Source organism: Glycine max, chromosome 11 (assembly GCF_000004515.6).
Source record: "Glycine max cultivar Williams 82 chromosome 11, Glycine_max_v4.0, whole genome shotgun sequence".
NCBI classification, from domain to species: Eukaryota; Viridiplantae; Streptophyta; class Magnoliopsida; order Fabales; family Fabaceae; genus Glycine; species Glycine max.
Window position 1 is genome coordinate 7100778 of NC_038247.2, and position 17319 is coordinate 7118096.

Sequence of the window (17319 nt, forward strand, 5' to 3'; positions counted from 1 at the left end):
CCAACTGACTTTTTAGCTAGTTTTTGATAAACATGACCTAAACAAGGAAGACATATTTCGACTAGTTTATAGTCTTCTTTATTAGTTGAAAAGTTTATTTAACTATTTGATAAATAAATTTTTTAATAGTTTTTAATGTTTTTTAAAATACTAGCTTTTAGTTTTTTATATTTTGTTTCACTTTTATTATTGATATATTTATTCATTTTTCTTGTTATCTTTTTAAAATAAATTATGATTTTTTTTGTCATTTTACACTTTCTAACTACTTCAACAATTAGTTTTATTCAACACTTTTAATTTAACAAGCTAATTTTTTAGTTCCTAGCGACCAACTTGCAACTATCCAATTAACTTTTCATTTTCTTACTAGTTTTTTAGTTTCGAGTTAGCTTTCTAGCAACCAATAATTTTTTTAAAATTTCAGCTAATTTATAGCAAGATAATATTCAATAAGACATTTGAGCTTGGTTTTATTTTTTTTACTAGTTCAAAAATTAATTTAATTATTCGGTAAATACATTTTTAGTAGTTTTTAGAATTTTATTTTAAAAATATTACTTGAAATTTATGTTTTTTAAAACGTTAACTTTTAATTTTTTATATTTTCTTCTATTGTTATCCTTATTATATTTATCAAAATTTATATTCACCTTTTTAAAATAAATTGTGATTTTCAGTCATTTTACACTTTTCAATTACTTTAAAAATTAATTTTATTAAATACTTATAATTTAATAAGTTAATTTTTTAATTTTTAATTAATTTTTCAATTAAATTTATCTCATATAATTTAATAAGATATTTTTTTAATATATATTTTCCATCAATAAGGGCTATAACCCCACGAAAGAACCTTTATTAGAATCCAGAAGGGAAAGAGATAGAGACCATATTAGCCATTAGAGAGTTAATCAGGAAGCTGGGTAATACTGAAACAATCCTGCTCTCTCTATCAATGAGGGCTATATTTTTTTTAATATTATAATCTTATCACAGATTTTAATATATAGTCGATTCACTGACATGTACCCAGGTGATTAATTTACGCTTATAAATAGGTATGAGTAAAGTATATATATATATATACTGCAACAAAATTTTACACCATCATTAGATTATAAATTAAAATACCAAAAAATGATAGTTTCATTTTGTTTCTTACTTACCAAACCAAACCAGTAAGTACCTTTGAAAAAGAAAAAAAGGTGGCCGGTACGCGGAAACGCAATCCACCGTCAACAAAAGCAAGTAAGTACTTACCAACTACCCGCGCACGCAGCAACCAAACCTTATCGAACGAGTCTTTCCACTAGGAATCAATTAAAGTGTTTTGTTTAATTTTTTTGGTAGTTGGTTTTATATAAATAAAGTAGAAAAAAATTCTTCCATTAATTCTTTAAATTCCAACTACTATACTACAATAATACTTACCGTCCTTGATAAACATTTATCATTTATTTTTTATGAGGATAACTTAGTATTAATAATATGGTTAAAAAGAAAGATGAAATTAGTGGAGAAAAATTTTCCACGTACCAGTGCCACAAATACGTATGCATCAGGAAAATTAAGCCTTCAAAATCCCACATTAGATATAAGAAAGAAATAAGCGTTTTCTTTTACAACTTCTCTCTACCTTTCCATCATAAAATTCTTCGTGCCAAACCAAAATATAAGGTTGCTTGACAATGAGTAGAGGATAATGGCCTAATGGGTGAGCAATAACAAGGATGATTGACTGATTATTTAGCACACTTAACATGTGGATTTTTCGTGAATAATTATAAATTATCCTACTTTGTATGTCAAGCATTGAATTGTCTTTTTTTAGACATTAGATATTTTATTTTTATAAAGTAATAGAAGAATTTGAAAATAGGAAAACTAATAATTTTAATAATAATAATACATTTTTAAAAAGTTTAAATTAGTTTTTGATCATCAAATTTATTTTTAAAATGAATTTGAAATGACGACATTTCTTTCTTTCTTTTTAACCACCGAACCAATTTAACTCTTATTAAATTAAGAGTAAAATTAGCCTTAAAAGTGACTAAATTAAACTTATTTTTTTTTAAAAAATAAAAAATTTAATTGAACACAGTAAAAAACATAGTTAAACCATTTTTAAAAATCACGTGACCTAATTAAATCTTTAAATAATAAGAGACCTAAATTAGACAACAACAAAATAATTAAAACTTTTAAAATTTAGGAAAATCCGGGGCCTTAGATTATTTGAGGCATAAGCTTTGCTGTCGTCACGGGCCCGAGTCTTCAAGTCTATTGGGTTGACATCATGACCCATTTAAACTTTTTTTTTCCGGTGAAGACCCATATCAAGGTTTTTTAAAAATATATTTTATGAATTAATTTAAAATTAATGGCCCCGTGACTTTTAAGTTATTAACACAACACTTTAACCAACTGAACTAATAAGATAATTGTGTTATAAAATAATTAATGTCGTTATATATAACACTAAAATTTATAATGTATATTTAATACACATGCAAATTTACATAATAAATTTTAATGCACCAAAATTAAATGTCACAAAATTTATTATGTAAATTTACATGTGCATTAAATATACATTAGAAATTAAAAAAAAATTAATTTGTAAAACATTTTTTAATTTTTTTTTTTAAAAATTGTAATCCGTATATACATATAGATTGCTAATCCGTATGCATGGAAATCCTTATCAACACATGGATTGCCAATCCATAAGCTTGTGGATTATGAATTCACAAGTTTAAAGATTACGGAACCATAAGTTTGTCAGGGTAAGTTTGGAAAAAATGAAAAAGTGCTGGGTACACAAGAAATTTTCTGTGTGCGCAAAGCAATTTCCCTCTTACCATATCATTCTGGGCTTATTATGGATATGGGCCTCAAGAAATCGAACCCAATCCAATGGTTTGAACAAATCCATCATTCTAAAGTTTCACTTTCTTCTATTGCATAGTATAGTTAATAGTATGACTCTTCCTCCATCCTTATCGGAGCCACCCTCACTTTCCGATTCATTCTCACCGTTAAACCCAACCCTAGCCATGGATAGTCTCCAAGCCACTTACAAAGACGAAGAAGAAGATGACGAAGACGACCCACAGCCGCAACCACCACCAACCACCGACGCCGATTCACTGGAAGCCCCTCCCGCCACCACCAGCACCCCATCCGACACCCCAACCGAACCCCCGAACGACGCCCGATCGGAGCCCGACCCCTCTGACGACCTCTCCGAAGATGAGGCCGCCTCCGACGGCTCCAAGAAGTCCCCGAAATCCGGCCGCGAAGAAGGCGACGGCTCCGACGAGGACCCGCCGCCGAAGAAGCAGAAGCAGCTCTCCTCTCTCACGGCGGATACAAAGGAGGAGGATGGAACCAACAATGCGGCGGCGACCGCTACGCCGGCAACGAACGGCTCGGCACCGAAGAAATCGAAGAAGAAGAGCAACAACGTGTGGGCGACGAAGTCGACGCGGAAGGGGAAGAAGAAGACAAATCGCAACAACAACAACAACAACAGCAACAACAACAACAACCACCACCACCACGCGAACGGCGAGGACAACGTGCTTATAACGCCGGTGCCGCGGTTCCCGGACAAGAGCGACGACACGGAGGAGATGAAGATATGCCTCTCAAAGGTGTACAAAGCGGAGAAGGTGGAACTGAGCGAGGACAGAATGAGCGCGGGGAGCACCAAGGGTTACAGAATGGTGAGGGCCACGCGCGGGGTGGTGGTGGGCGCGTGGTACTTCGAGATTAGGGTTGTGAAGTTGGGGGAGAGTGGGCACACGCGCCTTGGGTGGTCGACCGAGAAGGGTGATTTGCAGGCGCCGGTTGGGTACGATGGGAATAGCTTTGGGTATAGGGATATTGATGGGAGTAAGATTCATGAGGCGCTAAGGGAGAAGTATGGAGAGGAAGGGTACAAGGAAGGGGATGTTATTGGTTTCTATATCAATTTGCCTGATGGGGAACAGTATGCCCCCAAATCATCTCAATTGGTTTGGTATAAGGGCCAGAGATATGTTTATGCACAAGATTCTACGCAAGATCCACCCAAACTAGTGCCTGGTCAGTTTACTCAACTTTGCTACTTGCTTTTCTTTTCATCATTTTTAATGGTTGCTAGGTGTAGTTGAGCAATAGGATTTTTTTTATGGATCTGGTAACATGAGGGGAAATTTAATTGTTCATGTTTTTAGGGACTTCACCTAGTTTTTAACTCTGGATTGTTCGTTCCATTTTGTGTCTAGATTCTAATGTATGTGAAACTGAGTGTTGTTGCCAAGATATCAATCAGTATTGTCAATGATAAGTGGTGGGCAAAAATCCGTCAGACATGTAATAGATGGTGAAGCTGCCAATGGCAGAGGCTTGGAGACATTGTTAAAAGAAATGTAAAATATACTAAAAAGACCTGCAGAACACAAACAAAAGGAAGTTAACAAATTATATCTAGAACAATGAACATAATAAAAACATTTTCTAGCAAATAGAAACTCAGTCCTATATAAACTTAAAGCTACCATCGATACTGGCTGTGCAATAGTTATCTACCTCACATAGAAACCAAGAAATAGCTAGAAACACATATGTTGTGATTTGCATAATACAGACAATAAAATAAGTACTCAGAAGCAGAGACAAATTATTGTATGTAAGCAGCCAAAAACAGTGTCTAGAAACAAGCAGCAGAGATGCGAGTAAAATGTGATCATAAGGTTTTCATCATTTCATGTCTTTCTATTCATTTTTTTTTTCTGAACAAGAGTAAGTAGAAATACCAAAACATTGTTTAAAAATTGATAACCATGTGTTGGAGGTACGCACAGACTTGCCAAATGAGGAAATTCTCATTTGCCATTTCACTCTGATGAATGGTCATTTGAGAACACTGTTTTTAATACAATTTAAAGTGTTATACTTGCAAAGCCTGAATGCTATCTGTTATTTCATTCTTCAAAGCTCAATTCTTATTGTTGGACTTATCATGAATATGGTATTTTTGGAATTTGGATATACATGGATGTACATCTAGGATATTCTAATTTGATGAAATAGGTGGCAGCTTTTGATTTCAGATTACTCGTCTATGAATAGGTCAATGATTTTATTGTCAGTTTACTAGGTTATGACCCTCTATCTGACATTGGAAAGCTTCATTAATATGTGGTTATAAAACTGAGTCTTTCCATAAATTCTTATTGTCTTCATTGTTCTATTTCTTTTATTCTTGTTATGCATTTTTGCTGACAGTGGTGCATTCTACTTGTTATGACACTTTAGTGGGTAGAAAATTCAAATGCCTCTACCAGGATGCCAATAATGTGAAACATTAGGGGTAGAAGTGAAAACGAACTTGCTATGAGTCTTAGACATCCCAATATTCTAATCAATTAAATAAAAGATACTGAGTTTGTTTCTTTATTTGTCAGGTAAGAAAAATTTCCATTCTACAAAAAATTAATGGTGAATCACTGAATCATGTATTCTAAAAATTATATTAGCTTCTATAGCAGCTAATTGGTGGATCTATTGTTTTTAATGAGAAGAGAAGCCACCAAGAAAGCTAGGCCAAACATTACCTTGGTCACCCATGCTACATTTAAGTACACCTGATTGGGCAACAGAGGGGGGTTGGGGGGGCATCATTTTGCAACATGAATTAGAGGTTTAAGTGAGTATACATGCAGTGATATGTGAAAGGACCATGGCCATGATGGGTGAGTAGGAGCTAGTGAATACAGAGTACATATTGAAAATTAGATTAAAATTTTCCCAGATGCACTAATTTATTGCTCCTTGGGATGAAATGTTTGGAAGTGACTGAGAAAGTGACACTTCAGAATAGTAAATCTATTTGTTAGCATTTTTGCTGGTAGTTAAGTACATTCTGTCAAGGCCATTGTTAATTGATCCTAATTTATTTTGGCATCTTTGTATTGGTGTATATACTAGCTTGAAGTCCTCAACTTTAATATTAACTGACTGAAAGTTAGGGTTGCTTGTCAGTGACTCTTTGAGAAGTTCATTAGCAATCTTAGCAATGGTGAATGGTGGCTGATGGCCAAAATTCCACTATATAAGCATGCCATTGCGGCCTATGGCACCACCATAGGCTACAATGATATGCTTATATAACAAATTGCCTATGACAGATGAGTCAAAAAACGCCATGTTATGTTGGTGCTAACAATTATTTAACAACATTTTTCGTTAGACATGTTCCTTACAATTGCAAATGCTGTTGACATTTAATAACCGTTTCCCTTGCATATAGAAAACTATTCACATTATAATATTATTATGACATTATTTGATCCATGTTGCTGACCCCACTAAGCGGGAAAAGGGCTTGATTACTATTGTTGTTCCCTTACATATAGTACAAACATTGAATTTCCCTTGCTGTACTGTAAGTTGTATTTTATGTATGTTTTTGTAAATATTAACTTAGTTTCAAATGTTCTATTCTGTGTGCAGGAAGTGAGATATCATTCTTTAAAAATGGCATATGCCAAGGTGTAGCTTTTAAGGATCTCCAAGGTGGTCGTTACTATCCTGCTGCTTCAATGTTTACTCTCCCCAATGAACCAAACTGCACGGTCAAGTTCAACTTTGGTCCCGACTTTGAATGTTTTCCTGAGGATTTCAATGAACGGCCAATTCCCAGGCCAATGAGTGAAGTTCCTTATCTTGGTTTTGACAATAAAGTTGAAAATGAAGAGTCTAATGAGAAGAAATCCCAGAAAGAGTGATGTGGGTTGCATTTATGTATTAAAATTGATCGTCTTCTGTAATGTTAGTTGGTATTAAAATTGATTCACAAATGATTAGATTAGTGGTGTAAACTTCTGATAGAGAAATTTGGCCACGTGAAATACATAAAATTTTCATGTGTTCAAGTAGATATTTTGTAGTTTCCTACATTCTTTGGTATTTTTTCTATTCGAGTTGCATAGTGTCAATATGATCATGCATAAATCCTTTGGTTACTTACCCGCAGAGGGAATAGCTGCGAGCAAGCCTTAGCTCACATGGTAATCTGTCATACCCCTCTTATCAGGGATCAAGGCCCTGATGCTACAGTTGCCTTAGTGTAGTAGTGCTGACCAAGGCAATTAATTTACTAGAACAGGATAAGATTAAGTGGAATTGGGCACTGTTCAATAAACTTGAACTATATCGGGAACTCGGACTACCCGGATTGTATTGGAGAAAAACTGAAAACCCCAAATGGCCATTATTCATGTGCTTATGGGAGAGTTCCGAATGGCTATTAGTCTGGAATAGTGAGTGGGTGAGAACCAACTTCAGTAACCATCACTATCCTGTGCTAGTAGAATTAGCCTAACCAAAGCAATTTTTGTGACAATTTCTTTTAGCCGAATGTCCAACTGAAAGTTATCTTGTGAGGAATTAGAGACAAGGCGGTTGTCATCTATAAATACCAAACCTCAGCATTTTTGTGTTTGGCTTCACATTGAGAATTATTGATTTTTGGATCAAAATTAATTATAATTTAAAGTAACTTTAAGTAGTGTTTACTTTAGATGAAAGCTTTATACAAGTTTTATTATTAACTTTTTTTATAATAAAGACATCTTAACATAAGTCTCATTATTTTGAAATTGATTTTATTCAAAATCAATTTAACTGTGATTTGTTCTGACCTGAAACCATAATATTATAAGGACCCTTTCTTATATATTTTAAATTTTTATTGATGTGAATTCTCAAGACAAAATATTCCCCAATATACAATATAACAATATATTCGGGGTATGATATGATATATCGAGTGTGATTCTTTTGTGTTTGTAAATATCAGCATATATATGATATATGATGGTTCTAATGAATAGGGGAGTTGAGACCCTCTTGAGAAGACAAGGGATGCAGTGATTGGTGACGCTTGGAAGGGAAAGATGGTCCTTTCCTGAAAGAAGGTCGCTTCTTGATACGTTGCAGAGTTTGCCTGGCGTAGATACTATAAAGAAAAGGTGCAGCTCTTTCCTTGAATTTGAGAATGAAAAAGAAAAGAACTCTAAGCAATACGAGGATGATCATGACTGCAACTAAGTCCCACCATTTTGAAATATCAACTCGAATGCCAAGCATGGTTTTGAGGATGATTTCTCCTTTCAGTTTTGGGCCCCCAGGTTCTAAGGAATCAAACTCCATTCCAATCATGTCATTCTTGAAAGCTCCCTGCATTCCCCATATATATATATATATATATATATATATATATATATATATATATAATCAGTAACTAAGCTGAACAAATTGCATGCGCTTGTTATATATATTACACACCCTAAGGCATTAACTGTTATAAACCATTTTGTTCAGTTGGTATCCTTTTGATCATGCACTTCAGTTAAGATTTTCTCTCTTAGATTTACCTGCAATCCCCATGCGCCATAATTGATGTATGATATTGGGTAACGCCAGAAGATCTTAGGAAGATCTGGGATCTGACGGAAATAGCCTGCGGTCATCATCATAACACCCTGCACACACACTTTAAATATCAGCATCAAAAGTAATTTTTCAATGAAGAATAATAGACTTATATTATGTATAGTACACTTACAATATATCCCGCTCCAATTATCAATCCCATGAGGAAGTTGGGAACCAGTGAAGCTATAATCATCATGGAGCTCTCCACAACCGCAATACAGCCAATAAGATCCAGACAGATATACACATAATGTGAAAATTCTGTACGAAACTTAACCATATAATAGGTTATTGTCCCCGTAGCAATGGACATCACTGCCACAAAGGGAAATGAAGAGAGAAAATTTGATAGAATGTAGACTCCAACGCCATAATACCCGTTGAGTCTTTCTTTGTAGAAAACCTGCATGTATTGGGAGGGAAAAAAGATTATGTAAAGTACTGATAAAAAACTAAATGTCATAAACTTATTAAAGTTGTACCAAACAATAATTTCATATATATATATATACCTTCATTTCTTCTATGAAAGAAGGGAAGCCCCCAATGGACATGAATGTCATGAAACCAGATATAAAAGCGCCACATGCTCCTCTTGCAAAAATGGCTCTATAACTCGATCCAACTCCATAAAAGATTGTTCCAACAGAGAGAGATAAGGCAACATAGATAGTTATCCTTATCCAGTAGTATCCCACATCTCTAGACATGTTCACGACAGATCTACGAGTCAGCGTTGATAGTTGCTTCCACCATTTTGCTTCGCATTTGCTTTTACTTTCAAATCCATGTCCTTCCTGTAACAGTAACACGATTAATTCCTTGACTTTTACGTAATATATGTTTCTGTAATCTAACGGACCAGCAGCATCCCCCACAAAAAATATGCTTCTAATCGTTGGAAATTAAATATGAAGTATTACTACATTATCTTTGTCCTTATATATAAAACTCTTAACCAATTTACATTCTTTAAGAAAACGGGTTAATTTAGTTAATAATATTAAATTTGTTAGCAATTTGTATTATTTGTTCTCCTAATTTCCTAGCTACAAAATGGTATGTATCAAATCACTTGATTGTTTTGAAGATGTCAAATTCTGTTAATTCAATCCCCAAACTCTCAAGTGGGAGAACGGAGTATTAATAGTCTAGTGGAACATTTAATTAAACTTGATTCATCGTGTATTTTGATATTTTATCCCTATGGATGTGTCTTTTGATTGAAGCACAGAAGCACTCCTAGTTTAATATATAACACCTGATCTCGTTTATTTCCTAATAGTTTTCTTCTTCCATAGCCTAGCTAGCTAACAGTAACAGTTTCAGCTCATGAAAAGATTAATATTAATTACGTGACCTTTTTATGTTCCGTAAACAATAGTTATTAATTATAATCTAAGCTGAGTAAAAGGAAGGCTACTTACAGTGGTTGATATTTCTTTGATTCTTGCTCTTGCAGTGGTTGCGTGCTCTGACCATCGGTATTTCTCTATGAGTGTTGCTTTGATTGCTGCAGTTGATAACGATCCCGTTATTGACATTTCTTCCTGTATTGAAATAGAATCAGGGAAGATATATAGTGAGAGAGTAACGACTTTGAAAGGAAGAGATTTCAAGGGAAGGCAGAAAAATGTTACAGTAATGACCATGTTAAGTGAATAAATAATATATCCTAGGGTAAAAGTTTTGTACCTATATATATATATATATATATATAACTTTTAACTTTTAGAAGTGACACTAAAAATAATTTATGATTATTGATAATATAAAAACTTTTGCACTTGTAAAAATACATACCTCTCAAACCCAGGTTAAAAATTCATCTTAGTTTATTACATTAAATTTGAAAGTGACTTGTTTTTTTTTTAGTTTATTTTTTCAAAAAAGTGACACATTATTATTAACTTTTTAAATACTTTATAATTTTAAATATTTTCCTTCTAATTTATATTTGTCCAATTCTAATGAATTAATTACGGGTAATTTTAAATATTATTTAAGTTATACCTTTTAACTTACCTGAATTTAAAAAGAATGCAATAACGGGGGATCGATATTTGCTGATGTTTGAAAGTAAGTTTTGACTAGATGTGATTATGCAAAGGCTAAGTATCTGATTTTTTTTTTCAAGGTCAACCGGTGCTTGACTAAAGCTACATGTAAGCTACCTTTTGAGCTTCTATAGAGGATCCTGATAATTAAACATGTTCCAGCTATAAAATTGAATTTGCCCTTAAGCAGGGAAAACAAGAGGAGGAGTCATAGACGCAAGCATAATCAAGCAGAAGAAACAAATAGAGAAAGAAAGACTGAAGTAGACAAATAATAATTATGAAACTTGTGTGAATATAGATAAAACAAATTATTAGACATGCATACATGTACTCTTTGGCAGGCCATCATAGTCGTCGTGACAGCGTCAAAGTCTGAATTAATACAACGGAGGAAATGATCTGAAGGGTTTCTTCTACTTGGACATGGGAATCCTGCTTTGGCAAAGAACTGCATGCACAAATAGATGGATAATTTATAATTATGTCAGGTTTTAACTTTAACCTATTTAGGTTCTACACACATGATTTTTGTTATATTACATCAAAACACGGCAAATTGCATTTGAACATATATTGAAGACGAGAGCAAATCAAGTTAAAAATTCCAACTTAAAAATTTCTATAATATTAATTATATAAACACTGAGAGTCTATACACTAAGTAATAACATGACATTATACCAACATTTAATTAATTAAAACGCTAATATATAGCATATATGAATTTTTTTATATCAATAAAATATTTCATTAGTGATGTACTAGTACATGTACATGTCTCTAATAAACGTCTACATAGTACTAGTATATACTAACAGTTTATTAGATAAAAATTAAATAAACGGAGGCAAATTCAATGCAACCTTGGTATATATACCACATGTTTTTTAGAATATGAATAATAAATAAATGTACCTCAACTGCCTTTTGGGCTGGTCCAAAATAAATTGTTTGACCGCCAGAAAGAAGAAAGAGATCGTCAAAGAGTGCAAAAACCTCACTACTTGGTTGATGTATAGAAGAGATAACAGTACTCTTGCCATCATGACCTAAATTTCTCAAAGTTTGGGCAACAAAATATGCTGAAGCACTATCTAGACCACTGGTGGGTTCATCAAGGAACAAGAGGCTTGGCCTTGTGAGGATTTCAAGTGCTATGCTTAGCCTTTTCTTTTCTCCACCGCTTATGCCTCTCAAGTGCCAATTCCCTACTAGCCGATCAGCACAGTCTTGAAGACCCATCTCCATAATTGTTCCCTCTATGATATCATTAACCTCTTCTTTGGTCATGGTTGATGGAAGCCTTAGATTAGCTGAGTAAGATATTGTCTCTCTCACTGTTAGTGTTCCCAACATTATGTCTTCTTGAGTCACATAAGCCTATAGGTGTGGTATATAAAAGATAATAATGAAAGCATTAACAATGAAACAAAAACAAGGTTGATAAATTGGAAAAATGTTGTTTGGTGCCTTCTTTTATTATATATTTATGGAAATTCAATAGCCAAATACTGGCAACAACAAACTTAATTTACTAGAACTTATAGTGTTGGATACTTACTACAACTCCATAGTCTAATCTCCTCTTCTTTCCATTTAAAAGCACATTTCCAGACATGATAACGTTTCTAGAGAGTCTACCTGCAAGGAATCCCAATTATCTGATGTTAAAGTCCACAATATATATATATATATATATATATATATATATATATATATATATATAGAGAGAGAGAGAGAGAGAGAGAGAGAGAGAGAGAGAGAGAGAGAGAGAGAGAGAGAGAGAGGTTTATTCATAAATAAGAAACTGAATAATACCACAAAGCTAGCTTAATTACAAATTCATTTGTTCCTACCCAATTTCCAAATCAGGGTCTATCTTCACCTACCTTTTTCTTTTTATTTATTTTAGTTATGCTTATAAACAAGCATGTTTGGCTGAGGGTTCTGTCGGGATGGTAAAATGATTTTACATTTATTTCCTTCTTTTAGATTGATTTAAGAAAATATTTTTTGATTATGTTTTTTTCATAAATAATTACATGAATATATTTTATTTTTACTATATGTCATAATAAATAGTGAAAAAATATATTTTTTTTACCATCATCTATAGAAATATTTGAAATAAGAAATTAAGCTAAAATATGCGGTAACCGAAGTCCGTGAAAGATAATCAATTAACATTAAATCCTCATTGTACCAAAAAAACATTCAATCCTCCATACCAAGGATAGATATCGTCACTCAGTTGTCAATAAATGAACTGAGTTTTTCCATATGAGGAAACAACAGGGTCATGGGAAGTAAAGCTCCTTGTTCGGCCATGGTAGGTGCTCACCAAGAGTTTCTTTGCTTCAAGCGTTGTAATAAATAAATGGGGTCTGTACCGTAAACCTAATGGCTAATTTTTGCCATATAGAAAAGTGGATGTAAAAAAATATCAATCTTTGCTCCACTCTTGGAAATGAAACCAAAAAAGAAAAAAGAAATAATAATGGAACAATTTAATATATGGCTCCATGACTCATTTTTACCCTCAAGTATAATTCTACAGTATTTCAACCTTACACTGGGAAAATGTTTCCATGAATTAATGACTCATAACATTATCCTGTCTGTTCCTTGGCTTCTCTAAGTTGACAAGTCATTTGCTTAGTATGGAAGGACACTCCTTGGTTTTTCGATTAAAATGGACATGATGATGATGATGGAGTTACGATTTTTCCACACTCATCAACGTTTTCTTCATGCCCTTTTTATTTCTCTGTCTCGTTTTTTCAATTATATCTCTCATCATAAACTTTTTAATCTAAACTTTCAGGGCTACTTGTCTACACGATGTAATAATGACTAACAAAAAAGGGTTATAAAGATTCTTTATTCACGATGTGATTGAAGTAGAACACCACAAATTCTATATCTTTGCACTTTGTTTGCAGAGAAAAATATTGAAATGAAATAGAAATTGTGTGCAAGCTTGCGTTTCTTACAAGATGAACATAAAACGAGGAGAAAAAAATACAGCTAATACTACTAAATAATAGAAAAAATGAAAATAAAGCAAAGTTCATATAGTTACCCGAGAAATTTCTAGCTTGATATCAAGAAATTAAGGTTAATACAAAATAAAAAAAATATCAATAAATATTTTACGAAAGAGAAAAGATATCTGTGGAGATTACAGTTATTTACTTCTATACTTTCCCCGTTGTTTTCATTTTGTGCTTCCAAGCTAGAGAAGAAAAACATTTTCTCCCCAAGTTTTTTCCCCTCCAGTCGTGAGTTTATCCAAATAAATCAAAGTTCTTGGTCGTCTTCTGATTCACCTCTCACACAATCTTCTTTGTAATATAAAATATGAAAGAGACCACAAACAAACTTTCCCATAGGTAAAATAAAAGGAAGGACAAGACTAGTATTAAGATCTGTATAATCAAGTGATAATAAAAATTATTGATAATCAAGTCGAATGAAAAAAAAGTACGTTCGTACCATTGTGCAGATCACGGTAAGCAAAGCAAAAGGGTTGTTTAAGTTATAGAAGAACATCATATATTAAGCACATTCATTGATATAAAAACCAAACGTACATGAAAGAGCATGTATCTTTTGGCATATACAAGTACAAGAAAAAATAGCATGCACAAAATTTGGACCCATGAAGGGAGAGATAGAGCTAGGGAGAGAGACCTGCTAAAGCATCAAGAAGAGTAGATTTTCCAGAGCCAGAAGGACCCATGATAGCCATGATTCTGTTAGGTTCAGCATATCCACTCAACCCATCAAGCAATCTTCTTGTGTGTCCATTCCCAAAATTTGGAACTACAACAGTTAAATCTTCCCACACGAGATACATCCCTCTCCTATTATTATTAGTATTATTATTATTTTCTGAAACAGTATCACCATAGTCGGTAACACCCTTTTCATTGGTAGTGGCTAGCTCTATCTCCATTTCTAAAATGGAAAAAAACTGGCTTTGGTTTGAAACAAATGGTAGTAGCCAGCCAGCCAGCCAGCTTAATTTTAGAGCTTACATATATACAAATAGAGATAGAGATATATGTACGTGATGATGAATGGTGGTATAAGGGTAAGGGAAATTAACATTAGTGGGACCACTAGCTCACACCATGTTGTTTTTCGTCATTCGTAACAAGTATGCGCAGTAATTAGTAATTACTGTCATCCAACTCCCACAGTACGTATTGTTCAGTCAATTAGGCCATGCATGTGAACTGTGAAGAAGGAGAACGACAGGCCTCAGATTTAATTAAGGAACTGCATTGCTCGGGTGATTGAACTCAACAATTTGACATTGAAGACTCAGAATATTTCTCAGAAACAATAAATGATTTCCTAAGTTATTAGATGATAAATATAATAAAAATTAATTTATATTATTGAATTAATATTTAATGTTCTAAGTTTTTTTAGTATGAGGTTATAGATAATACTCTATCCATTTAAAAATAAGTGTAATTCTATATTGTTTTATACGGATAAAGAAAATTAATAAATAAATGATTTTTTTTATAAAATTAAAGTTATATATATATATATATATATATACATTTATATACATTGAATTTATATTTAATTGGTTCATTTATAATTATTATTTTCACCCAATTACACTTACATAAAAACTTGTCTTCAATTCATTCATAAATAAATATAAATTGTTCAATGATTATATATATATATATATATATATATATATATATATATATATATATATATATATATATATATATATATATATATGTGAGTTATATGTCTTACAAGAAATGTTAGCAATACATTGTGTAATATGGTTTTTTTACATACTCTTTAATAGTGATTAACATTTATTTAAAAATATAAAATAAATCATGAGTTAGACTTATTAAATAAAAGATAACTCACAAAATTTTGTTAATAATTATCATATATTACAAAATACTAAAATACATTATATGAAAAGTGAGACTCACTCTTTTTCATTCTCTCAATTAAATATTCCTTCTTATTTCTCCAAATATTTTCTCTTTTGGAGGGTCTATTTATTTCACACATATCGATTCCCTAAAACTTTTTATTGTTGATCATCTTAAATTATATATCATTCTTTTATCATTATATTTAATCTTCTTAACTACTTCCTTCATCCAAAAAAATAAGTATGATTCTATGTTATTTTATACAGACTAATAAAAACTAATAAAAAAGATTAATAGTTTTACAAATTTAACTAATCTTATTGTACCAGCTGAAAGAGAATAGTATTATTAATATTAGATTAAAAATAAAAATAACATTTATTAAGTATACGTATTGGTGAAAAAAATAATTATCGTTACATACCTACGTTAAAATGTAATATTTATTTTAAGAGAATTTTTTACTCAAATATGATAATTATTTTAGAATGAAAATAATAATATATTATCTTATTTTGTCTTTATATATCTAAATTGAATTTCAATATATCTTTTAAAAATTCTAAATAAATAAAAATAATCTTATATCATAAGTTAAATTATTTATTATAAAATTAAAATATATTTTATATATTAAAATTATTTATTAATTAATTTTAAATTTTAACTATAAAAAAGTAAACATATATTCTATGCACTCATTGCTGCTTTGCTACACTTGATAGACTAAACTAGGTATTATTGCTATAATGAGAACATTCAAATTGATTGATGACGGGTCAGTAACTACGTACTCTCACCAAACCATCTAACCTGCTCATAATAAATTCCATTATGAAGCTGGTGTGGGGAACTGCCAAATTGAACGTGAACAGACTTTGAAGTTAATTTGAGCATTGAATAATTTTGTACGTATGCTGCTTCTACACAGTGTACACACTATCCCAGTGTTCCACATGCATCTGACACTATTTGATCTTTAGCTTCCACCTGTACGTACGCAAGCTCTCACATCCTTCAATGTCTTGCTTTCACTCTGCAGGCAAAATAATGCTCGTAATTTATAATTAAGGAAACACATATATATTGGTAATTTTACTTTTTCCTAGGCTGCTATATGAATACCTTAAGAGGGCATGGTATTTACTATTGCTTTGGCATGTGGTACCAAACTCCAACTGGCCAATTGAATCCTGAGGGCATACCAATCCAATTTTTTCTTGTTCCAAAGCCATTTTCATGTTCATGTCATCAGCTGATCATGTTTGACAAAAAAAAAAAACTTTAGGTTGGTCTTACATGCATCTTTATCATGCTTAAATACCACTACATGTTATTTAAGGATTTGCAAAATTAATTTTTTGTTCAAATTCTGTTTAAGGTATACATCTAGCTAGCTGTTCTTTTTCTCCACCCCCCACTTTTCCCCCCAAAAAAGAATTAAAGCCTGATCACATGAACCGCTTCAAAATACCATAACATCGTATATAATAATGCATATTTGGTAGTATTTAATAGAATCCTTTATTTAATTGATTCGTTCTCAATAATTATTTTAAGATTATCCTTTTGACGCATATTCCTATTATACTTATTTGGGATGATCCTCTTCGTTATAAGTTGTTGACTGATGCATGTTTGGTAGTAAAAAATTGGCTGTAATTCACTGCTTCAACTAAATATAAATGTATCCTCATGTCATGTCATTTCATTTGCCCAAATGACTTATTATATCTTCCTTTTGTTTTTCATTACAAAAAGTTAATGTGCATTAGTAACTAAATAGATTAATATTGAGATCACAAAAAATTTAGTGATGTTTTTTTTTTTAATTACATACA

At 32.1% G+C, this 17319-nt stretch overlaps 2 protein-coding genes and 1 long non-coding RNA gene across 3 annotated transcripts; 2 read left to right on the top strand and 1 right to left on the bottom strand.

The window, feature by feature from the left end:
- Positions 1–2968: 2968 nt before the first annotated feature.
- On the top strand, positions 2969–6929 carry LOC100796715 (protein TRAUCO). Its single transcript, XM_003538891.5, has 2 exons — positions 2969–4095; positions 6508–6929. The coding sequence occupies exons 1-2, from the start codon at positions 2988–2990 to the stop codon at positions 6780–6782; spliced, it is 1383 nt and encodes a 460-aa protein (XP_003538939.1). The 5' UTR covers positions 2969–2987; the 3' UTR covers positions 6783–6929.
- Positions 6930–7314: 385 nt separating this feature from the next.
- LOC100806806 (ABC transporter G family member 15) lies at positions 7315–14587 on the bottom strand. The gene is made up of 9 exons (XM_003537684.5): positions 14247–14587; positions 12115–12194; positions 11469–11933; positions 10879–11001; positions 9921–10043; positions 9006–9290; positions 8624–8896; positions 8433–8540; positions 7315–8235 (listed from the first exon to the last, which is right to left on the bottom strand). Exons 1-9 carry the CDS (start codon positions 14509–14511, stop codon positions 7879–7881), a joined length of 2079 nt encoding a protein of 692 aa, XP_003537732.1. The 5' UTR covers positions 14512–14587; the 3' UTR covers positions 7315–7878.
- Positions 7890–10179, top strand: LOC121173023 (uncharacterized). Its single transcript, XR_005887107.1, has 2 exons — positions 7890–8027; positions 9956–10179. It is a non-coding gene; the product is annotated as an uncharacterized lncRNA (long non-coding RNA).
- Positions 14588–17319: the final 2732 nt, after the last annotated feature.